At 35.9% G+C, this 26,675-nt stretch overlaps 2 protein-coding genes across 2 annotated transcripts in view; one reads left to right on the forward strand and one right to left on the reverse strand.

Moving 5' to 3' along the window:
* Window positions 1–11,673: 11,673 nt before the first annotated feature.
* On the reverse strand, window positions 11,674–12,066 carry LOC145977853 (uncharacterized). The gene has a single exon (XM_083110177.1). It carries the CDS (start codon window positions 12,064–12,066, stop codon window positions 11,674–11,676), a length of 393 nt encoding a protein of 130 aa, XP_082966303.1.
* A 12,104-nt stretch (window positions 12,067–24,170) lies between these two features.
* The window catches only part of LOC145977863 (uncharacterized), a 263,309-nt gene continuing 260,804 nt past the window's right edge, over window positions 24,171–26,675 (forward strand). The window contains exon 1 of the mRNA XM_083110188.1: window positions 24,171–24,311. Within this exon, the coding sequence (XP_082966314.1) occupies window positions 24,254–24,311 (58 nt within the window). The 5' untranslated portion in view covers window positions 24,171–24,253. The remainder of the gene's footprint in view (window positions 24,312–26,675) is intronic.

A 26,675-nucleotide genomic window follows, 5' to 3' on the forward strand; every position in this document is an offset into this window, starting at 1 on the left:
TTATGCAGATTTTCCTCCTACACCACTATCTAGTATTCAACCATCTCTGACCCTCCAACAACCACCTACTAAAACTATAAGTGAACCTGAAAAAATTGAATTGGGTCCCTTGGCAAGGGATTACCTAAGTACTAGAAAATTTGAAAAAGATGAGGGGTTTGGATTGTATCCGACCATGGAGCCAAATGAGGGTGTGGTATGGAAAATTGGGAAATCTAGAGTAACACTTCAAGGCGATGATGTAAAAATTAATTTGGGTGAAAAAACAGCTGGTCCAGATATCCTGGAATTGTGGGCCTGTGAGAATTGATAACCAAAAACACCCCAGAGATTATACAGATGAAGATTACCAGAGTTACTCAGATATTTTGATATTGTCTGATGCTCTATACCAAAACAATGATGCCAGTCAGAATAGAGTTAAATCAAGCAGTGGGGATAAATACAAGAATCTGATTTAACCCATCTGGAACCAACTTAAAACCGGTAGTGGTATCAAACAATACAATACTCTACCTAAAGAGTTTGTGTAGGTGGATGATGTGAGAAAACGCATCAATAGTTTGCTGGTTATACCCGGAGAAGAAAATGCTGGGAACAATAATTTCTATAATGAACAAATGGGTATTGTAAACATGATTAGTGACAGACTAGATAATATTATTGTAAATGATCCCAATAGTATAGGATACTTCATTAAAATTATCTATAGTCTACCTCCTAAATTCTGGAATATATCAGAGGGTCGAGGTTTGGTTAATGATATTATTAATAAACTCCCATTTGAATTACATGTAACTGGTTACCAATACTGTGGTCCAGGGACCAAACTTCAAAAACGGTTAATAAAAGGAGATATCGGAATTAATCAACTCGATGCTGCTTGTAAAGACCATGATGTTGCATTCAACACACACAAAGATCTCGATAATCGTCATGTACCTGATCAAAAATTGGAACAGGCAGCATTTGGAAGATTAACCAGTAGATATGCTTCTTTGGGTGAAAAATAGCAGCATTGGGTACAACAATTGCTATGAACACAAAACAAAAATTAGGGTGGGACCTGTAATATATAAATACCCCTTCAAAAGTATGAAACCAAAAGGAGTTGTATATAAAATTCCATATCATGATCTTAAAAATTTAAAAATTTAAACTAATAAACGACAGGATAAAAAACAATGTATATCCAAAGGAAATGGAATGAAATTATTACTCAGTACACCCCAATTAAAACGTTTGCAAAATATAAGGAAAAAGTACATAGTGGTGTATTCATATTCAGTATTACTGCCATCCCAGCTGCTTTGGGTGCGGGGGGAAGTTTAGCTGGTGGGAGTGCTGCTATTGCAAAAACTGTTATCGATTCAAAAAAAAATAAAGCTGAATTAGAGGAACAGAAACGTTACAATTTGGCCATGGAGAAAAATTAGACAGTGGTGTGAAATCCAGATTACTCAGAAAAAAAAGAAAAAACACTTACTAACGAAGACATTGAACCTTTAGTTAAAATATTTAAACTTCAATATTTTACGGGAGTTTTCATGTCCGATTCTCTCCCTCAAGATAGTACCCATTCTCGAGAATGTGGTGTGCTTAATTTGGATAAGTCCGAAAATAATTATTAATTATTTAAACCATCTTAATATTTATTACAATGACTTGATTTGATTGATTGATTTCATTGATTTAGTTTATTTTACTTCGCGTGTTGTGCCTCTTGGCTAATTTGCGAAGATGGGGATGAGTGATGAAATGATGAAATTGATGAGTGGACATTCACAAACAACCAAGCCCGACCGGGATTCGAACCCGGGACCCTTGGCGTCGCAGCGCGATGTGCTAACCACTCGGCCACAGGGTCCGGCTTATTACAATGACGATCGTATACAAGATTTCGATTAAATTATATGTGGTCACATTTGTATTATGATGCTCAGAATATTAAATAAAATACCAGATATTAAATTACAAGATTTTCAAAAAGCAATATTACCTATAAAATATGGGAATTTTTCATCTTTCTAGTGAAACTTCGATCTTGGAACTACATCTCCACGATGATATTATCTATCCAAAATCCATAGCTCTGAGAGCATTCTACAGCATGTATCTGATTCCAAATATAACTTCATACAACAATACTATATTTGTAAGTAATGAAAAAATTATTATTCCTCCTGGACAATATAAGTTATCCACTCTACAATCTGAATTTCCTAACACTGTAATACTCTCTCAAAATTCTGTAACACATAGAGTAGAGATCGTATCCACCTAACATGGGTGAACTTCTAGGATTACCGAACAATTCAAAATTAGAACCTGGTATTAGACACATAGGTAAATTTATACCAAAATTCCTAGCTATTGAAACATTAAATATTCACTGTAATATTGCCAAAGGAATGATTATCAAAGCTGAAGAAAATTCAGTTGGAACTCACGAGGAAACCGGTATTATTGCCACATTTATACCAAATTCGGAATGTATGGAACCCATTATCTATTCCCCAATCTCGCCAAACTATTTTCCTGTCTTTTATGATAAAGTTAATTACATGGAGATAAGAATTACAAATTTGAAAAACGAGATTATCGATTTTGCTGCTGCTAATACTGCTGCAATTATAGAAATTAGTATATAAATAAATACCAATGGAAAATATCGAAAGTTATGAATTACAATCATTCCCTCTAAACAGAAGGACATTTGCTAATCTTAATGAACCGAATAAGGAAATTCAATTTGACATTACAGTAATCGATGGTTTTATTCATCCACATAGATTGGATCTGTATATAAAATTTGATATGGTAAAAGAAAATGATAGTGAAGAATATCCAGCTACTGCTAATATAAAACTTATAGATAATTTTGTTCCATTTTTATTCTCACAAATTGAAATCAGAAAGAATGGTACAGTCATTGATAGAATTAATTATTTTGCAATCACATCCACTCTAGTGGGGACATTAAAATTATCCAAATCAGAGAGTGTATATTATAAAATTGGTGGATTCCAGGCTGGAACAAAAATCATAACAAAAAGTCACACAGTACTGTTCCCCATGAGATTGCTATTTGGTGTCTTGTCTGATTATAAAGAAATTATGTGGAAAGGTGGTTTGAGTATCATATTTCGTAGATTACCCAATGATCAAAATTTAATGATGAGATACAAAACTTTGAATCTAGATGGAACAGTCAATGATGCAAGTTTACCCGAAGCTGCAAAATGTGTGATTCAGTCTATGGAGTTACGTATGCCTATAGTTGAATATGAAGCGAATTATGCTCTCAAATTCAAAGCTAACATTTTGAAAAATACTCAAATTCCAATACAATGTTATACATAGCAATGCATACAGAGGCCAGTGGAGGGTAAATTCTTTGAATTTGATATTACAAATCAGTTCAATCTCTACAATACGATATGCCAGAGTTTGTAGCTGTATTGTTTCAGACAGGGCGAGATGACAATCAGGAAAAAGATAGCAGCCAGTTTGATAATTGTAAAATTAAAAATGTATATCTCAAGAATGGTCGAAATGATTCCCACGTGAAAATTACAATTTAAACATTGGAGATCAAGATTATTTGAAATTATATGAAGCATATACTGCTTTTAAAAGAGTAACTGAAGGAAATATCATTATGTATTATAATCCAGACGAGTTTATAATTCACAGGCCAATGTTTTTAATAAATGCATCAAAAAGAAAATTGGTAGTTATTAATGATCGAACAAATATTAAGCTAATATGTGAGTTTCATGAAACTTTACCTGAAAATAACATATGCCATGCAATTTTAATTGTAGAGAAATCATATATATATGATGTAAAAATGAAAAAGTGATAGAACAATTTTAATAGAATAGAATAGAATATATTTTTATTTATTTACTTCAGAGCAAAATTTAGCCTTAGGCTACTCTACACCACTTAACTCTGCAAATAGATATTACAATAAAATATAAAAAATAATTATATAACATGAATAAATTAAACATAAATAAGAAAAATGTTAAAAAATTATGATATTAATATCTATATCAATTTTAAAAACTTGAATTAACATTTATCACATTGTTTACTTGTATTATAGTGTCCATATTCTCTAGTATGGATATTACAATCTAATATTTGCAATTCATTATCATTGCATTCAAGAGCTATTTTATTTTTTATTGTAGTATAAACACCATCCAATTTTCTAGTAAGATGATATGCCGACATTATTTTTTTTTTCATTTTTGTTTTTTAAACAGTTTATGAAATCTTCTATTGTGAGTCTTGCTGTACATGCTCGATTCACACCCTTAGCTTTTTTAATTTCTTCATTCCCATCTATTTTCAGGCAATACATTTTTGATCTGAGTCCGGCAAATTCTAATATATTAGATCCTGATGCCTCATCTTTCATTTTCCCAGGAATCATCTGGTTTTAAAGAGTGTTTAATAGATCATTTTCTGAATAGTTGCTAAAATCGAAATATTCTTTCATAGCAAACAAGTATAGCTTGGGTTTTAAATTAAACAAAGTGTTTTTTTTTTGTGTTAAACTTTAATTGATATTTGTAAGTTTTATGTCCTCAATATTTAAAGATAACATCCAATAAATGACCACCATTCGAATGATGCAAATTTGGGCTCTTTTTATTGCGTTTTCATGGTGTTGGAAAAAATCTGCGGGGAAATGTTTTCAATTTTATGCTGAATATTGTTCATTAGTTGCTGTAACGTCTCTGGCTTATTCACATAAACCAATTACTTCAAATATTCCCAAAGGAAAAACTCCGTAGTGGTTAAATCGGGGGAACTGGCCGGCCATGGCAAATCACCAAAGGATATTACTCTGCCCGGAAAAGTGTCACGCTAATGTTTCGCGGGCTGTATGTGGGGTATACTTATGCATCTTCTATTTAACTGACAAAACACTACTGATATAAACAACAAGATGTCAAAATAAAGGTCAGTTCCCATAGCATGATGACTTTTGCGCCACCTGTTATAATGAGGCATAAATTTTACATCTTAAAGTTTTTTTATGTTAATTCTTTTAATATGGAACATTACAGGGATAATATACATATTGCATCATCACTGTTAGAATGTTTATACATGCCTAATTTAAAATTATACTTGTAATATTTTCCTTAATTGATTCGCAGTGGGACTTAAATGAAAGCCTGTACCCAGGAGAGGTTACCATGAAATATTAAATGTGAACCTATAAAAAGCTACAAAAAACATCGACGATTGTGCAAATTTGGAAAAAAATTCAATTTTGTTCTTGCATAAATGAAAGTGTTTGTTATGTAGAAGTCTTTATAGCCTGCGATATTAGGTAGTTTCAGCTTTACAATCATTGATGCAAGGCTACCAGACGTCCGATTTAGCGATTTAGTGGGGGCAGTCCATTACTTTTAATCCCTGTCACGGAGCAGACAGACACACACACATACGATATATATATATATATATATATATATATATATATATATATATATATATATATATATGTGTGTGTGTGTGTGTGTGTCTGTGTGTGTGTGTGTGTGTGTGTGTGTGTGTGTGTGTGTTTCTGTTTGTCTTGTGTAGTATCGGTGGTGTGTATGTACGTGTCTTGTGTTGTAGTTGTGCTGTCTAGTATGTTTGTTTTGTCTTGCGTAGTAGTTGTGCTGTCTAATTTGTTTGTGCTTGTCTTGTGTAGTAGTTGTGGTGTATAGTTTGTTTGTGTTTATATTGTGTAGTAGTTGTGATGTGTTTGTGTTTATATTGTGTTATAGTTGTGATGTGTTTGTGTTTATATTGTGTTATAGTTGTGATATGTTTGTGTGTGTCTTGTGTAGTAGTTGTGCTGTCTAATGTGTTTGTGTTCATCTTGTGTAGTAATTGTGCTGTCTAATGTGTTTGTGTTTGTCTGGTGTAGTAGTTCCTCCATTTATATTGGGGGTTAGGCGTAGAGCTGACAACTCTGCACTGTAAAAAGACATGTCAAGAAACAGCAATATAAGGCCATGGATGTTCCCAAGGTAAAATATTCCGGAGGTAAAATAGTCCCCCGTTCGGATCTCCGGGTGGGGACTACTTTGGGAGGTCCCTGGACTAAGGATAAAATCTACATTAGGAATAAGGATATTAAATAGGCACCTGGAATGTTCTGAGCCTTTACCAGCCTGGGGCATTTCAGTGTACAGTTAATGAGATAGTTAAGTATAAATTAGATGTAGTAGCTGTCCAGGAAGTTAGGTGGCCAGGAGAAGGGAATTGTAAAACTAAAAATTATACTTTTTTCTATGGTGGTACTGAAAATCATAATTTTGGAACAGGCTTTTCATAAATAATATAATTATCTCGGCTCTTAAAACAGTAGAATTTATTAATGATAGGATATCATATGCAGTTTTACAGGGTAGATGGTGTAAAATTATTTTAATAAACATACATGCACCAACGGAAGATAAAGATGATAATACTAAAGATGATTTTTATACAGAGTTAGAACAGGTCTTTGATAAATTTTCACAGTATGATATGAAAATTCAGTTAGGTGACTGTAATGCACAGATTGGCAAAGAAGAGACATTTAAACCCACGATTGGTAAAGAAAGTCTTCATGAATTAAGTAATGATAATGGTATAAGATTGATTACTTTTGCAACCTCAAAGAATTTAATTGTGAAAAGTACCACTTTTAAACATAAAGATATCCATAAATATACCTGGTCTTCTCCAGATGGTAAAACTCATAATCAGATAGATCATGTTCTCATTGATAAGAGAAGGCATACTAGTATAATTGACGTTCGTACACATAGAGGTGCTGACTGTGCCAGTGACCATTATTTAGTAATTGCTAAATTAAGAGAAAGACTCAGTGATAAATCATAAGCAACAAAATCTAAAAGTTATAAGATTTGATACAGGAAAGTTTACTGATGAAAGAATTAAGAAAGATTACCAAATTAAACTAACAAATAGATTTGATGTTTTGCAGGATTTAAATGATGATGAAAATATAAATGAAACAGACGTAAATAAGAATTGGGAGCACATACGTAATGCAATAGAATTAACAGCTAAAGAAAGTATAGGATACCATAAACCGAGAAAAGGTAAGCCATGGTTTGATAATGAATGTCATAATCTAATAGAAATAAAAAATCAGGCTAGACTTAAGTGGTTAAATAACTCTGATGATACAAATCTAAACAATTATAATAGAATAAAGCGAGAAGTTAACCGCACGTTTAGAAGTAAAAAAAGAGATTACTTGAAAAGCAAAATTAACGAAATTGAAACAAACAGCAAGAATAAAAATATCAGAGATTTATATAAAGGTGTAAATGAGTTTAGAAAGGGGTGGCAACCTAAAGTAAACTTGATAAAAGATAAAGACGAAGATTTTCTAGCTGACCCAAGTGATATTCTAAATAGATGGAAGAACTACTTTAATGAACTTTTAAATGTCCATGTAGGAGATAAATCATAAGTAAATGAAGTACACACAGCAGAACCTTTAGTACCAGAACCTAACTTGATTGATGTTAAAGATGCTATTAAAAAGATAAAGAATAACAAAGCACCTGGCATTGATTTAATACCAGCTGAGTTAATTAAATGTGGTGGAAATTCATTAATATGTCAAATTCATAAATTAATTTGTTTAATATGGAATAAAGAAGAAATCCCTCAACAGTGGAAAGAATCCATAATTGTTCCTGTGTTTAAAAAAGGTGATAAAATGAACTGCAATAATTACCGTGGAATTTCTCTACTCTCAACAACATACAAAATATTGTCTAACATTTTTTTAACAAGACTAACCCCATATGCTAATGAAATTATAGGTGATTATCAATGTGGATTTAAACGTAACAGATCAACTACAGATCAAATTTTTCACATCAGACAGACACTTGAAAAAAAGTGGGAATATAATCAAAATGTCCATCAGCTATTCATTGATTTCAAAAAAGCATATGATTCGGTCAAAAGAGATAAATTATATAATATATTAGTAGAGTTTGGAATATCTAAGAAGCTTGTTAGTATGATAAAAATATGCACCAGTGAAAGAGAAAGTAAATTCGTGTGGGTATTAATATGTCTGACAAATTTACAATTCATGATGGGTTAAAACAAGGAGATGCATTATCTCCATTGCTCTTTAATTTTGCCTTAGAATATGCTGTTAGGAAGGTAAAAGAAACTAAAGAAGGACTAAAATTAAATGGTGTGACTCAGTTGTTAGCATATGCAGATGATGTAGACTTACTGGGGGATGATGTGAATACAATTAAGAATAATGCTAAAATATTTTTCAAAACTGCTAAAGAGATAAGTTTGGAAGTTACCAAAGAGAAAACTAAATATATGCTTAAAGGCCGAAACCAAGTGTTAGGTAATAAGCAAAATCTAATTATTGATAACAATTTGTTTGAACCAGTTTCCAAATTCAAATACTTAGGTGTAATATTAACAAATGAAAATGATATTAAAGAGGAAATAAAAAGTAGGCTTAATTCAGGAAATGCATGTTACTTCTCTCTTCTTAAACTTTTGTCTTCTCGTTTAATATCTAAGAAACTAAAAGTTAAAATATACAAAACAGTAATTTTGCCTGTAGTATTATATGGGTGTGAAACTTGGTCCCTTACATTGAAAGAGGAACATAAATTGAGAGTATTTGAAAATAAGATCCTTAGGAAAATCTTTGGACCTAAAAGGGATGAGGAGACAGGTGAGTGGAGAAGGTTACATAATTTAGAACTACATAATTTGTATTCATGTCCAGATATTATTAGAATAATTAAATCAAGAAGACTTAGGTGGGCAGACCATGTGGCACGAATGGGAGAGGAAAGAGGAGTTTACAGGATTCTTGTTGGGAAACCTGATGGTAAGAGACCTGTAGGAAGGCTAAGACGAAGATGGATGGACAACGTTGAGATGGACCTAAAGGAAATCGGTAGGGATGGAAAAGAGTATATAGATCTTGCTCAAGATAAGGAAAGATGGAAGGCCTGTGTTGCTGCAGCCATGAACCTTCGGGTTTAAGAAGGCTAGAGAGTTAGTTAGTTACTTTTAGCATACAAGTCACTGTATAAATCACATGTTTCTATCACATATACAAAACTGTCCATATCTATATAAGCTATTTGAATATTATTTTTGTATCTGGGTTTCATAACATTATGATGAAATTTATACATCTCCAATTTACTTAATTCTAGGACGGTAACACCCACAGCTATTGGTGCATCGCACATTACATTGGTATTGGATATTTCAATGAGAGTCAGATCATCAGTAATTCTTGTAAAACCTTTGTATGTTTCTGAACTTTTTTTGATTGGACACAAATTACGCGCACTACGGTCCATAACCTCACTCGATTTCTTTTGTTCTCTAGACATTTTCCATATATGGAGTTACTCATTAATGTATAAAGATTATTTTTAACTTTCGAATTTGTTTGTATTCGATTGTCTGTATTTTTCTCAATATATTGAGCTAACCATTTTTCTTGGTCAAATTTTAACCCCTTATGGATTTTTATTAATTTCATACCATGTTTCAAATAATATTGTAACAGTCGATCATGAAGCACATAATTATTTTTGTTTGCAAATGATAATATCAATTTCGTTTCCTCTGTAACCGAAACGTTTTGAGAAACTGGTGCCACAGCTAACCATGGTGTTCGTCATGGAGATCTGATGGATATTCCAAATCAACTTCTAGTAGACAACCTTTTGGATGATCTTCAGACCAGTTTAAGAAATTGAATTGAATTCAATTGAATTGACTTTATTGCTGGGCGAGGTTCAGCTCTTGCTGGTCTACCACCTAACCCCAAAAACTACAGGAAAGTAAGTTATCTATTGGTCATCCATTTGTAATTACCAATTGCGAGTGATTGAGTCATGACATACCCATATCAATTATTCATATCAATATATAGAATATATTTATTTTTTTCATTAGCATTTTAATTAGATAAATATTTATTGTTTGCTTTTTCATATCTTAAAGGACACTGGACTATACCACCACGTTTACCAGATTCAACGAACATGAACTGCTCAATATTGTTGATGAGACCAATTTCAACTTTTGTATTTAAAAGCATAGCCTGCCAGGCTAAACCGGGTGTTGTACACATAAAAACAGGATCCAAATTATATTTCTTGAAACAACGATCTCTAAAAATCTCGAACACATCAGCCAACAAAAGAACATCTAGAATCAAGTATTTGTCATGATAATCTCCCATTTGTTTACAACCTAGTGTATTCCAAATTGTCTGTGCATATTGATAATCTAACTCGCTACATTCTTCATCCTGAAGATGGTTATAAATTTTATCTCTCGATGGTAACTGTGTCTCATCAAATTTATTAAAACTATCCATGTATTGATAGGGTAGACTCATTTTCTCCTTAGCAATTTCATGTTATCACTACTAAAATATTCTGTAGTATGAACAAATTCATCATCAGTTAATTGACTCACCAGAGTAGCTAAACTGCTGGAAAGAAACTGATATGAATCCAGGAACCTATGAACAACTTTATTTTCATTTTCTAATTTGATAGTTTTCTCTATAGCAATATATTTATCTTTACTGCGTGGTATAATATTAATATTATCTCCATCATACCCCAATTCTTTGATAAATTAATGTGTATCAAAATTTTGCAAATTGTGAATAAATATTGGAATATAATTTGGTTTCTGTATTTTCAAGTTACATGAATTACAAATTGTATGAATATATTCTCCATTAAAATGGTTATGATGTCGAACTTTTGGATAATCTAAATTAAAATTATTTTTACAGTATTTACATTGTATGGTATTATCATGTTCCTGTTGTTCTGGTGTAGGATCCTTCATCGGTTCTATATTATGAAAGATTGGAGCAAGAGTTTCACCCACTTTCGAAGTGTTTTGATAAATATTTGAGATGCATCTTTGCATCGATAAATATATAGAGGTGGATTATTTTTTTCGATTAGTGTTTACTAATTTTAGTGCAAAGCTACAGGCTTCATGCTTAGCTATATTTGTTGCGTATGATGCATCTGAATCTGGAAAACATATTGCCATTTGTTTCTGTATTGTTTCAAAATCAGCACAGATTACAAATAGATGTTGTACCAGTGACTTATACAGTGCTCAAAAAAAGTTTTGCATATTCAGGGTTTGTGATCATTATATTGTACTAGATACATGGAATCATATTTAAGAGTACAGGGGAGACATACAAACTGAAAGAAAACAGTGCAGCCACACAGAAGAAACAAAATCATACCAGAATCACACCACAAGCACAAGATTGAAAATGTGGAATGCGAAACACAAAAGAAAGGCAGTGCAATACCGTGTACCTACGGCTCGCAGGCATGCTTGGGATCAACAGATGGGAGTTCAGTACCGTGTATAGCCACCTCGAGCCCGAAGGCATGCTTGAACACGACGGGGCATGCCAAGGATAAGAGCATTCAACTTCTTCTGAGGAAGACTGTCCCACTCATGAATGGCAGCCTCCCGCAATTGCACCTTGTTCACAGGAGGATTTTCGCGGCTGACAATTGCTCGCTTCAGGTGTCCCCATGCATGTTCCACACAGTTCATGTCTGGAGAATACGCCGGCTACACCATGCGTCGAATGCCATGCATATCAAGGAACTCTTGAACCACTCTGGCTCGATGTGGTCGAGCGTTATCATCCACCAGCGTGAAGCCATCCCCCACAGTTGTAGAGAAACCGGCTACCACGGGTTCGAGAATAGCGTTTCTGTACATCAGACCAGTCACGTGACCCTGGAGAGGAATTAGGGGCGTACGTCGACCAAACATGATTCCACCCCAAAACACGATGGAGCCCCCCTGCTGCTGGTGACGTTCCTGGATGAAGGGCTCGTTCAATATCTCATCTGATCGTCTCCAAACCCTTATGCTTTTGCTTAACGGGTGCAAACTGATGGTGACCTCATCTGTAAAGAGCGTGTGCTCCCACTGTTCCAGACTCCATACGCTGTGCATTGTTGCCCACCTTACACGGTCTCCCTTATGGTGTGCTTTCAGAAGAACCTTGGATATGGGTCTTCTTGACGTCAATCCTTCCTCATGAAGTCGATTCCGCACTGTCTGATCGGAAACATTCGCTCCTGAGGTCCTCCGCAGATCCTGGCACAAACTGCTAGCAGTTGCAGTGGGTCTACGACGTGCCGAAATCACCACGTACCGATCTTCCCTGCGTGTTGTTTTGAGTGTCCGCCCTGTCCTTGGTCGATCAGCAACTGGTTGTGTCTCCCTGAACTTTTTCCACACTCGAGAGACATTACTTTGGCTCACTCCAACATGGGCAGCGACGTTCCCTTGGCGATATCCTTCTTGCAGCAGCGTTACAATTCGAAATGGTTGCTCGAGGCATGTTGCCCTTCGTTTTCCACCCGCTCTCTGTACAGTTTCCAACTCACAAGAGCGGATAAGACAAGGACAATGCTTCCCATCGGGCTGCTTTCAAATCTGCTCAGGGATCAGGTGACAACTACTGCCCTCTATCTGCTGAATATCGAACTCACTCGGCGCATTATGTCGGTTTCTGTCTCGGGCATAGCTCACATAATGAACATTATATACCTTTTGGGGATATCGCGACTCAAACCGCATGCAATCATAATATGCAAAACTTTTTTTGACACTGTAATTAGAAAATTGTGTACATTTTTATGGAAATTTGTAAGTTACATGAGGATAAAAAACGTTTTTTAATAAGTTTTGTTACCCCTTCCATAAAATATTGACAGGCATCTATCACATATAGTAATTTTATGATGATCGGATGTTATTTGTTTTCTTACCAATTTTGGGAGATCCTGTATGAGACAATAGTGTTTCTTGTTTCCCTCTGTAACATATAATAATCTTATAATATGTGCACCATCTGCTGGTGGATGGTGTCTGAGTACATAAAAATTATGATTTTCATTATAACCATAAACATGCACAGCTATCGATTGATTATTATACTGTTTATGTTGTTTTTCAAATTGCTCGATAGCTGAGATTTCTACTGGATATTTTATTTCTGACATGGATTTTTTAAATTTTGTTTCAAATTTTTTTTATTGGGAGACACGGCATTTATTAATTTTAACTGGATGAAAATATGCTACGATGCACCAGAGAAAACATTTATTATCATTATTTTTAATATTCAATACAGCCAATTTGCTTTTGATCTGTTCAGGCAGTTTAATATAACTAGATCCACCAAATGGGGTATTTTTTGCTATTTTTAATTCACGTTTATGGTTTGCATCACAAAGTGACCAACCCGAACCTCTCCCTTCGAACTGTTGTTGCTTTAACTTAAGTTCTTCACAAACTCTATCATAAATATCATCTAATCGAAGATTGTCATTATAGTGTAAAATTAACACACGGGTAGGATGAAAATATTCTTCTTTTATTACGAAGATTTCTATACATTGATGATAAAATCAAATATATTTTGAGAGAACATTCTGTAAGTTTTTTAAAGATTTCATTTTTAATTTTGGATTTAAAATTAAGTAGAAAATTTGGAATATCTAATGCTTTATTATTTATATTTATTGTATCATATACAACATGATATACAATTTCTTTCTGTTTTTGTTTTTTTTTGTTTTTTAATTTGTTTGTTATTCATTTTTTATATAATTAAGTTTTATATATATTTTTAGGATAACATATACTTAATTAAAATAATTATAAATTTATATTATTAAAAATCTGTATAAAAACAGAAAATTTTATAAAAAATATACTATACACTGCAATGAATATTTACTTTTTATATATTTCTTCTCGAAACTATATAATTTTAAGTAATTAATTATTAACAAACCTCTTCTTACAACCTCTAATTTACAAATAATAATTTAAGATAGCAAACTTTTATATTTATAACCTCAATTTACTAATCGGGAAATTCCCCTTAGCCAACCAAATAGCACAAGTCATACGCGTATGACCTTTTGGCCATGACATTCGCAAGTCAGTATTATTGATGTGACATTCTTAACAGACCAATGCGTCAATGTTCACACGCATCCCGTAAGTGCATCGATCTCCACACACACACACTCGGTAATGTTGGAATTCACGTGACAATACTATTGATTTGTCAGAGTAAAACTAGGTTACCTGAATTATTCATGCAACGTTTCTGTTAGTATTCAATTTGTTTGAAGTTACTGTTTAAGAAAAAGTTTTTTAAATTAGAAAAATCTTCAATAGAGGGGGATTTTGAAATTCAACCCTATTCAAAACAAATAAATAACAATTTTTAAAGAATTAGTTACTTATTTACACTTAGAATTTTAAAAATATCAAATTTTTAAAAATAGGAGGAAATTATCTAAATCTTACAATTTTTATAGAGTAAAATTTAATATTGAACTCTTGCGTGAAGCAAATTTTCACTTTTTTACACTTAGAAAAACAGCTAAATTTTGATTTTTGATTAAATTACATTTGAAGAGATCACTATAAAATAGTTAGATTTTGGGGGGTGATCTGAAACGTAGCGTTCTCTCTATTATTGTCTTTACTATTTATGTAATAACAATATTTATTAGTCACGATTGAAAGAACAAAATAGATATTATTAACGTTGTCGTTCCTTCTTTTCTTAGTCTGTGGTTACATACACCAATACTCCACACGCATCGGAGAAATTAAGTACTAATTAATTAATTTTCATATTATTACAAATAATTATATTAACTTATTAATTCACCGTTTCTTATTATATTTCTGAGACACTTGGCTCGGACTGGCTCCCCAAATTATATATTTCTAAATGCGTGCCTAGTGATGTGACGAGTTAGTATGACTCGGTAACAAGCCTTTATATTTTGTACTGGAATTATAGAAGTATCGGTATCGGCATCCGTATCGGTGGGTACCGGTCATGGTATCGTTATCGGTATCGGCAAATGTTGGTATCGGCTCAGCTGTAATTAAAATACGATTGATCTTTTGGATCAGTGTAAATCATTATAATTGTTGACTACAGACTTTAGAAAATCATTGTATTTATAATTTCTACATGTTGCAATAACGACCCTTTGGCTCGTATATAATGCTGTCGCCTTGTAAACAATGAGTTCCGTGTTCGATCCTCGGTGTAGGCACATTACACAGGGTCCGGTATCAATAAGCCTAAATGGGATAGACAAAAGATGAATTGGCCCTTTCCTTTTATTAAAAAACTCGATTTCAAGTAAACGAATTCACTAATTGTAACTAAACATATTGTGAGCAATTGTAGCTCAGTTCATCGGGGTTGTTAAGGGTCCAGGAATTTTAAATAAATTCAATTCCGGTCCAGGATATAACATAAGATTGCGTTAATGGTTTCTGGACCATGAAGAACCGTTTTATCTGTAAAGACTTTCAATTAGGTTCAGGAATCTCTTTTTCTGGATCAATTTAATCCGTGAATTAACAGTATCACCTACAGGTGCAATGATTTCATAATATTATTAAAAATAGAAGTTATCACAGAAAATTTTTCATTTTATAATATTTGTTTCTTAATGCTTTACCATAACGGTTCAGTGCCGTCGAACACTGCTCTGCTCTTGCGTCCAACATTGAAACTAATTGATCAAGATGACGGATTGTAGAGACGAGATCTCCCACTGCCTCGTTCACATTTCGATATACTGCGCGAGACATAAATTATTATCATCATATTTGCATATTTAGTTACAAGAACGTTATTAGTATGTGATATAATTGTTTTTGAAAGAAAATAGTAATGTATAATTTATATCATTCATAAACTTCTTTTCCGGGTGTATTTGCTAATTGTTATATTTTCCAAAATTTACCCGTAACTGTGGCCTCTGTAGAACGTACACTTTAAAAACTTCAGCCAATAAAATATTATCTACGGAATAGTACAGTTCTCCAGTTCCTTGCGAGCCAGAGAGATCGGGAGATGTGTTGCGGGAGGCGCTAGCGGCGATGCCGACATTTTCGACCAGTAACGTCCCGCTTAAGTGTACCCTCGAAATCGTTTTGCTTCGCTCGGAATCGTTTGGAGGTTTCGAATGTGCAACACTGTATCAAGATTACGTTGCAGACTAAACTGTTAAAGATGAAAGGTTTTCCTGAGCATTTTTTTTTCAATCTGAAAGCTCCGAGCTTGAGTTTTTCTTTGCTTCGCGACTACAGGTGCCCTGGACAGAGCTACGAACGGAGTGAGGAACAGACCCTGAACCAAGAGCGGGTTAATTTCGTACTGTGTGAAAGAGTGTGGTTTTTGTTTACTTGCCGTGCTAGTTCATTGTGTAATTGCAATGTTTGTGTGTGTTGCATAAGTGAGGCGATTGAATTGCCAGCCGCAAAGTTCAAGTTAGAACATAGAACTTTTTATGTATGACTCTTACGTGCGCCATTATTATTTGTGGGGGGAACCTTAAAAAATAATGTCCTGAAATAAACCTCATACTATCGACGAACTAAAAGACAATTTAAAGGCAGAACTTGGAAGAATTACGGAAGTTGAACTTTTGCGTGTGAATCAAAATTTCATCAAACGATGCCAGGAATGTGTGAATGTAGGTGGACATCACTTTGAACAACTCTTATAACAGAGGTTAGTGATCGCTTTGCAATATTAATATAAATATCTGCAAGCTAAAGATATGTCCATAAAAATAAGCGGGAAGTTACTGGTAGAAAATGTCGGCATCTCCACTAGAGACGACCGCCACACTTCCCCCGATCTCTCGGCCTCGCAAGATAATGGACGCACAGCACTTCCTCGGCAAAGAAAGACATTTACATGTATACACTTTTTGAACAATGAGCACAGGTAAACGAAACGGCTAAACGTTGAGCACGCTGTGAAACATTTTGCTCATGCCAAAGCATGCAAGCTTATGTTTTAGATTTTTAAATTATTATTTTACGCTAAATTTACTATTGTTACTTATTTCTTGTATCTTGATTGTTCGATATGCGTTAAACACACATTCAATCTTGTTTTGTTATAATGTTCAAACTTCTTTCAATAAACATCAACCATGCATTGTGGAATTTTTGAGTTAAACATGCAATTCATAATTGTTACCGTCAAATACCATTGCTGGTTGCGGAGAGGGGGGGGGGTCAAACACATGATACACGATCGGGCATCCAACGTTTTACGTTTATTACATATATGGTAGGACCGTAGTTTGGGAGGAAAGTGTGCTGGGCCCCAAGAGTTCGGGGGGGAGGTGTTCCGAAAGAGGTGTCCGACCCTCTGAAATAACGTCTTTAATCCGCCACTGTACACGTTGCAGATGGTGGGGATACAACTATTGTTCTCTCTTCACATAGTGGAACGAGGAATATCCACTTGCGTTGCTAACCTTCGTTTGCTGATTTCAGGAGTTGCAGGCACAATAGAATCTCCTCTTCTTGCAGAGGAGTCCTAGATCGAGGTCGTCCTCTTTCAACAACACGAGGTGCGAAATTGCCAAATTCACACAGGCGGCGATGGATACTCACAAATGTTTTTCTATCTGGGTATCTTCGGTGTGGGTACCTTTCGTGGTGTACAGTGTCTCTCAAAAGTTTTAGAACAATGCCATTTTAAACTAGGCAACACAATTTACACAAGGCGTTGGTGGGTTGCGTGTAGAGTTAGCCTCACTTTCAGGGTTGGCACATGCACAATATATATATTTATGAAATACGTGAAAGAAATAAATCTAAGTATTATTGCATAAAACTAGAAAAAAATATCAGTATTACATTTGTTGCAAATGAGAAATACTTTCTGAAAGAAAGCAAATCGATTTTCTAGTACACAAAGAAAAGAAGAGGAAGGAAACGAAAGGGGATAAAAGAGAGGAGAAGAGAGAATGGGTAAGAAGGGAAGTAAAGGAGGGAAGAAAATAGAGGACAGATATGAGAAGTAATGAGGAGAAAGGAAAAAGGTTTGTGGAGAGATTAGGAAAATGGAGTAAGAGGAGATACAAAAAGGAAAACGAGATGAGACAAGAGGAGAAGAGGAGTTTGGAGAGGAGAGGAGGAGACAAGAAGAGGGGAGTGGAGAGTAGAGTAAAAGAGAGAGAAGGAGAAGAAGACGAAGAAAAGAAGAGGAGAACAGTGCAGTTGAGTCGGAAATCGAAGACAGGAGAGAACATAAGAGGAGTGGAGAAGAGTGGGATGGAGACAAGATGCGAGAAAAGTAGGGAAGACCATATGAGATAAAAGGAGAGGAGAAGGAGGGGAGAGAAGAAGGAGAGAAAGAAGAGAAGAACAGAAGGGACTGGAGACGAGAGGAGAGAAGATGTAGTTGCAGAAAATATCGTCTCAGCGTCAAGAGTTGATGCATTAATCAAATTATCGACATAAAATATTCAATAACATTTTGAAATGGATTGGAGAATGTATTAAATATGTGCGAAATGCCTTTTGGCTGAGTACAAATCAAGAAAAAAATCTTCCACGTAAGATCTTTGATTTTACTAAAAAAATTTAGTCAAATTTCATTAAAATTACATTGATGCTTTTAGTGATATAATTGCAGGTAAAATTAAAGATCTTACGTGGAAGATTTTTTCTTGCTCTGAACTCAGTCAAAAGGCATTTCGCACCGATCTAATACATTCTCCAATACATTTCAAAATGTTATTAAATTTCCTCAATGCATCAATTTTTGACACCGAGACGATATTTTCTGCACCAACCTCTTCTCTCCTCTCGTCTCCAGTCCCCTCAGTTCTTATCTTCTCCTTCTCCTTCTTCTTTCCTCACCTTCTCCTCTTTTATCTCATATGGTCTTCCCTACATTTCTCGCATCTTGTCTCCATCCCACTCTTCTGAATTCCTCTTATCTCCTCTTCTGTCTTCGATTTTCGACTCCACTGCACTCTTCTCCTCTTCTTTTCGTTCTTTTCTTTTTCTCTCTTTTACTCTACTCTCCACTGCCCTCTTCTCGTCTCCTCCCCTCCACTCCTCTCCTCTCTTGTCGTTTTCCTCCTCTCTTCTCTTCATTTTTCAATTCTCTTCACCTCTCCTCCTCCAATATTTCTCCTTTCTTCTCACTACTTCTTTTCTCCTCATCTATCCTCTCTTTCTTCTCCTCTACTTTTCCTCTTCTCATCTTTCGTTTTCTTTCTCCTCTCCTTTGTCACCTTTCGTTTTCTCTCACCTCTTTTTCTTTCTGTAGACTCATCAACAATGTAATACTAGAAAACCTATTTTTTTTTCTTTCAGAAGGAATTTTGTCTTTTGCGATATAATAGTGATATTTTTATAATTTTATACAATAATACTTTATTTCTTTCGCGTATTTCATAAATATCTATTGTGCATATGGCAACCTTGAAATTGAGCCTAACTCTACACGCAACCCATCAACGACTTGTGTAAATTGGGTTGCCTAGTTTAAAATGTCGTTGTCCTAATACTTTTGAGAGACAGTGTACAAACGACGGCCCTCTACAGCATTGCCATCTGCCAAATCATACATGAAGTGCATATCTGCTCGTTTCTGATTGGTGTACATGGTCGCAACAGCGCCAATTTAGCATGTACCACTTATCAAATACCTGGTTGTTATACAGTAAACCACCTGTGGAAGATAGACAAATTCCAGTGAGCACGTTTGGGACAGCCTATAACTCGGAAACCAAACATTTCCGAAGCTATGTTCATATAAACTTTTTCGATTATTTACATATAACCTGAAGTTATACCACCTATATCAGGGACACCCTGTATATTGGAAGGCAACTATGCTGACCATTATCAATGGGTACTTGGAGTAGCCCTAGAGGATAAAGGCGGCCGAAGCATGGTGCTGATCACATCAGCTCCGAAAAAGCCGCGATCGAGAATGTGTGGGGCCCTGTTCCCCCATCCAATAAATGTGCCATCATGGCACAGTGCTATATGCACGGGTAAATATACCATTCATTTTATACTAGCTCATTCCCCGGCGTTGCCCGGGTGTTTATTTATTCCAATCTTCTATTTAAGTTGTCCGTGGGAGAAACATGGCGATCTTAAATCCACTCCGCAGTACTTAAGAGACTGCTCCTGTGAGTTGATCGTGATCGAGAGAGCAAGTCTCACACTCTCACTCGGTCTCTCTCTCTGTCTCTCAAACGTCGTCGTGAATGTCATCAATTAGCTAAGCGACTCCGAAAACTATGGATTCCACACTAATGTAGGATATTTTTGACATTTCATTTTTCACCCCCTCTCACCCCCCCCATCCCGATAGGTGATGAACTTGTAGTTGAACGGCATTCGTATCGTCACTGTTTATCTTAGCGACCCAGAAACCTAATATCGCTAGTTTTCGATTATTTTTATATGCCACACCCTTCCCACACCCACCCTAGTAGTACCAGAAGTTTGAACGGCATTCGTAGTGACATTATTCACCTTAGCAACCCCGAAAACTATGGATTCCACACTAATATCGGTCGTTTTCGATTATTCTTACATCACACCCCCTTCCAACTTATACCCCTATGGGTGTCAGTGGCGTGTTAGAATTGAACGACATTCGTAATGTCACTATTCATTTTAGCGACCCCGAAAACTATGGATTCCACACTAATATCGGTCTTTTTATTATTTTTACATCTCACCCCATTCCAAACCCTATCCCTAGAGCTGCCAGTGGGTCGGTAGAGTTGGACGGCATTCGAAGTGCCACTATTCATCTTAGCGACCCCGAAAACTATGGATTCCACACTAATAATGGTCGTTTTTTTATTATTTGTACATCTCACACCCTTCCAACAGTGGTGTGTGAGAATTGAACTGCATTCGTAATGTCACAATTCATCTTAGTAACCCCGAAAACTATGGATTCCCTACTAATATCGATCGTTTTCGATTATTTTTACATACAATCTCCTTCCAACCGCTACCCCTAGGGGTGTCAGATGTGTGTTTGAGCTTAGCGGCATTCGTAGTGTCAATATTCATCTTAGCGACCCAGAAAACTGTGGATTCCACACCAATATCGGTCGTTTTCGATTATTTTTACATGTCACCCCCTTTCCACCTCAACCCCTACGGATGACTGGGTGTCTTACCCCCACAGTATTTCTTTCCAGATTGTAAGTGATATGTGTACCAAGTTTGATTGAAATAGCTCCAGTTGATTGTAATTAAGTTTACTGCACCATAGCTACATACAAAGGCTTCGTTACGTAATTTTTGGTGACTGTGTACAATTTACATGGCATGGGTCCGTAGGTCCCGAGCCCACTGAATAATTCATTTATCAAACACTTGAACTTAATTTCAAGTGTTTGAGCCCACCCAATGATTTGAAATATTCGCGCCTCTGGCTGTCTCTCTTGTAGATGCAATGTATTCGGTATTTTTTCAGACTTCTGGTGTTTCATAGCCTACATTTTTATCGAATACTAAAACTGGGCTGTGTGTCTGACGTATGTTGGGTCGCTTTGTCTTTTAATACCGTTTGAAAGATTGTTGATATCTGTAGTGGTTTGTTGTGTCTTACAAAAATAAGCCGAGATGGTACCCGATCGACTCGTGGTGGAGGCACATAGTAGTTCGGATCCAACTTTAAACTGTAGGTCCAATCCCGAGTAATCTTAATTTGCATAAAGTGGACTTAAAACACCAACTCAATCAATCAAACCGTGGGAGGTCCAGGTTTGAAGGATTGGTAAAACATTTGACAAAGTTGTTATATATGGTGGCATTGGCTGTACTTTATGACTCTCTACAAGTTCTGAAAGTAAAGTAATTTTATTGCTTCAGTTCTCAGAGCAAAGCAAGAAATTGACGTGGCTACTTTTGAAACATTGAAAACGATTGGTTCGCCGTGTAGGACGACGGTAGTTCAGGAATTAGAGGAAAACCATACGTTCGAAAGGATTTTTTTCAATCTTTGGTGCACAATATGAATAGCCGATTTGAAGACCTTTTCGCATGTAGTCCTATTAAATGAACTCACATGACATTTAGATGATTAAGAACGTGTGTTGTATGAAGACATATCAGGTGATCTTTAATGGAAGGGAAAGCATGTATCTACAAGGAAAATCCAAAACACATTCAAACCTCATTCAAGGATTATGTGAATTCAGTTAAAATTTTACCAATATCCGGCTGAGTTTGAATGCGGGTTCAGTGCCATGAATCTAACCTTTACTGAACAGAGTGAGACGAAATATTTGCTTGGATCAAAGAATGCTTCGGTGTAAATCAATTTTGATGATAGCCAGTTGTTGGTGTTTTATTTTCATGCAATATGAGCTCCAATTACCATTTAAAACTTTTGTTTTAGGAGATATTCAAACACAAAAATAGTTATCGGGGGCCACTAAGTCCGACTTCATTACTGCCGTCATTTCATTTTTTTTTTATTTTCTAAAAATTTTGGGGGAGCTGTAACTTCTTCACCACCACCCCCCTCTGCGTACGCCAGTGGCTCTTAAAGAAATGGGAATTGTCGGATTAAGTACAACCCAGAAACCTATTTTCAATTAAACATTACGCAACTTGGATCGAATTTAAATTATGTGAGAAGAAAAGTTCCGATCCTGCAGAGGAGCCCAATGGAACCCTTCCTGAACCTTCAACAACCATGAAGTCCATGTCGACGTCCGTGGAGGAGTGATTATGCCAGGGTCCCGGGTTCGAACTTGGGTGTTTTTGTTTGTCCCAATGAGAAGAGAGAAAATTGATAGATGTGAAAATTGAGAAATAAAGTGTATAACGGGGGATACTACCGCTTAGGGGTATTCTGTTGTTGTTTTTTTTTTAAAAAAAAAGTCGTTAAGCGTCCCGGGTTCGATCCTCGGTGGGGGAAATTTTCAAGCGTGCACCTGAAGGAAACTCGGGGGGGGGGGGGGTAAAGGCAGCCAGGGGCGTGGTGTTTATCAAATCACCTCCGCCTTCGGCCGTGATCAAGAAAGTGTAGGGCCCTAACTCCACACCCTCTACACGCCTGATGTATAGAACAAAGGATAGCACTTTACTTTTTACTTTTTACTTGACTGAAAATGCTGAAGTACTTAGAGTTCTAGGCTAACGTTGAGATTGCCATTGACAACTCCGGGGATTTTTAAAAAGCATTCAAAACCTCTAAAATCAGGGAAATTAATCAATTTTTTGATTTGCTTTTTTGTAAACGAAAAAACATTTCGTTCTTTCTTCACGAGATTTTTTGGTGGGGTAATATTGTCCACATGTAATAACGTTATTCATTTGAATAACTTGCAAGGTATAACACTTATTTATTAGTAAGTTGAATCATAATATTCAAGAACCCGTGGCTCTATAGCCTCGGCCTATCTCCCGACAGCCAGTCTTCCTCCCACAATCCTACCCAGAGGTGTGGAGTTCTTAAACCGGTAACGGGGTGTCGTGTGGTCAGCACGTCGAACCCCCAGCCGTTGTAGGAGATTTCCGAGACCGAGCTACGCTACTCACTCGTAGCTCCCCAATTTCCTCAAGATGGTGGGTTTCCACCAGTCCTATTCACAGGCCGAGAACCCAGAGACTGAACCAAGGCAGACTCGAACCCATACCATCAAGCAATCAAGCCCAAAACACTGCGCTTCAGATCTCACTGCCACGGAGGAGGACGGGTCATAACATAGCAGCATGGAAAGATATTTGAAAATTCGTGGGAATAGTCAAGTCAAGTCAACTTTGATTTTGCAAAATTGGTGTGAAAGCTCATCTACCACCAACACGTTGCTTATAGTAACATTTTCGATTTGCTATTATTTTTAAAAAAGAAGGGAACACTTTATTATATTTTTCTATTTTTGTAGTGTGCGTTTGTTAGTTTCATTCAGACCAATAAAGAATCATATCCATCCTCCCTTCGTTACAAGGTGATAACGTCAACCACGTTGTTATCGGAAAAGCAAATTATTCACATGGAACGATGCCTGCGTGTTAATTACAGAGGAAAGGAAATCATTACCAATTAAATTTCATTTCACTTGTGCATGAGATTAATAACATCACGAACAAGGGTGGTTATCGAAATAGCACGACATTTATTGTCAAAATCTGAAACGAATTTATCTCTTACCACAGCTTTCTGTGTTGCCTGATATCAGTCAATTAATGGGGAGCGGAAGGGGAAGTTGTATAAATAAGGGTGAACAATTACACATAGGCTTCTTCCACTGTTATTAATCACGAGAGTCAACAACCACTCACCATGACGAGGCTAATTGTTGCAGCGTGTGCTGTTACGTCCCTTCTGTTACTTGTAGATGGTAAGACTTTCTGGATTTTTCTTAATTTACAGCTTCGTGATTCATTGATATCCTTTATTTTATTTAGCTTTTTGTGCCACTTTTGGCTAATTTGCGAAGATGGGGATGAATGATGATATGATAAAATTGATGAATGGACACTCACAAACATTCATGCCCAGACCAGGATTCGAACTCGTGACCCGTGGCGTCGTAGCGCAATGTGCTCACCACTCCGTCACGAGGCCCGGCAATTTACAACTTGTGATTGTGTTTGTGAGTAAAGGCCGAATCACACGGAACTGGATTTCCAGTAGGAATGCCCTAATTAGTGCTGCACATCTGCTAGTTTTCGCCTCACACGATACTTATTTACCGTACTTGTTTGTCGGCATGCTTTTGTTCCCATAAGACATTGCGCAGAGCAGACAATTTAAAAAATGAACAGTAATTTGAAGAACGTTGTAGGAGAATTACTGCTGTTATTAAAAATTAGGAACGAAAAGTGTGGCCTAGAAATTGGCTCGAAAGAGAATATGGTACTCAAAGGGTACTGAACAAGCTTTTTTATTAACTCGGGTCTCGTACATATTCAAATGTAAGATTCGCCGAATTCATTCATAAAAATATATTTTCTTCACCTAAATATGTCAAACATTTAATATGCTTCTAATAATAAAGATTTTTATTATCAGCTAATCATATTAGTCAAATCTCATCGCATTGCATAAATACCTAAATATTAATGAACTGGACACGAATGCACATTTCTTTCTCTTTTATCGAGAAGCGAACCAAAACAACCAACACTCGAAAACCACAGACAAAAAGCTTTCATTGGCAAACTCACACATTACTTTAGGGAACAGCCATTTTTTATCCTCTTAGCGAATAGCTGTTTTTAACCAATGTCTGCATGCTGATTTCGGATTTGCCACTCACTTTTCTCCCTAACGTTCGATACCATTTTCGAGATACAAGTGACGTCATTGTATATGATATAATGTGGGGGTCATTAGATGCCATTTCGACAAATTTTTAATTATTTTGTCGCCTCACAATTTTTAAAAATGTAAATAGTTTAAGCACATTTTTTACAAATAAGTGTTCAAAACCAACATTGAAAATTTTCTCGAGCTTGCGTTTGGATCTGGCAGCCATTTTTAATCAGCCCTTTACGACAATTACTGTTAACTTCTGTTCTATAATTCCAAATGTTATAATACAAAATATAAACATCTTTATTTTTGCTTCTAGATTAGTAGTTTCTATGCTATTAAGTCCGATAGAATTGTTTTCGAAAATTTATCTTCTTTGGGGAGCAAAATTACCATAAAGGTCGCGAAACACCATAACCTGATTTCCTATGTTTACTGTGTGGTGCCGGATAAGTCCGAAAATTGTTAAACATATGAGTTCTTTGTGCCCCCTTTTTTTCAATAAGCTTCCAAAAATTGAAAATTTTGAAAGCAAAAAAGTTTGACGCTCTGTATCCGAAATGGAGAACAGGAAAAATCTGAAATTTGCAACTTTTGAGGCTCAACATAATAAGGAAATTTGATGAAGGTGTTTTTCCGAATAAGAAAAATATTTAAGATAAAATGTACCCAAAAATAAACAAAGACAAATATCAAAACTGGGAAATGAAATTTCAAGACAAAAGATATCTATAAATACATTTCAAACCTAGGATTATTAAAAATATATATTACGTATGAAACTACAGATGGGGGACAAAATAATACGAACACCTGTGGAAAAAGTATGCCACATTTCACACCGGCAGTACAGCAGCACCACCTGGCACTGAAGTCTGCCACCTAGTGGCTGTGAAGGGGAAGGTATTAGTTTGCCAACAGCAGTCATTGGTGGTACATTCGTCTATCACACGCTCTCAAGAGACACTGCAATGTCAGACCTGACAGAGTTCCAAAGAGGCATGATTGTTGGAGCACGTTCAGCTGGAGCCACGGTGACTGAAACCTCAAAGCTTGTTGGGTGTGCAAGGAGCACAGTATCAGCTGTTATGACAGCGTACACAACACAAGGTAAGATGGCATCTTCAAAGCACAACAGTGTACGAAAGACAAAGCTTGCTGCTCGGGATAGGAGGGTGTTGAAGCGCATAGTGGCCCGAAAGCACAAGCAATCGTTATCCGAGATAACATCTGAAATGAACAGGCATCTCCAGGACCCCATTTCAACCAAAACTGTCAAAAGGGAACTCCATGCTGCAAACATACATGGCCGAGTGGCAATTCGTAAACCATTGGTGACATCATGTAATGCTGTCAAGCGACACCAATGGTGCAGAGCTCACAGAAGTTGGTCCCCACAGCAGTGGCAACAAGTCATCTGGTCTGATGAATCAACATTCACGTTATT

This window comes from Lepisma saccharinum, chromosome 23, assembly GCF_977018435.1.
Source record: "Lepisma saccharinum chromosome 23, izLepSacc3.1, whole genome shotgun sequence".
Classification (NCBI taxonomy): domain Eukaryota; kingdom Metazoa; phylum Arthropoda; class Insecta; order Zygentoma; family Lepismatidae; genus Lepisma; species Lepisma saccharinum.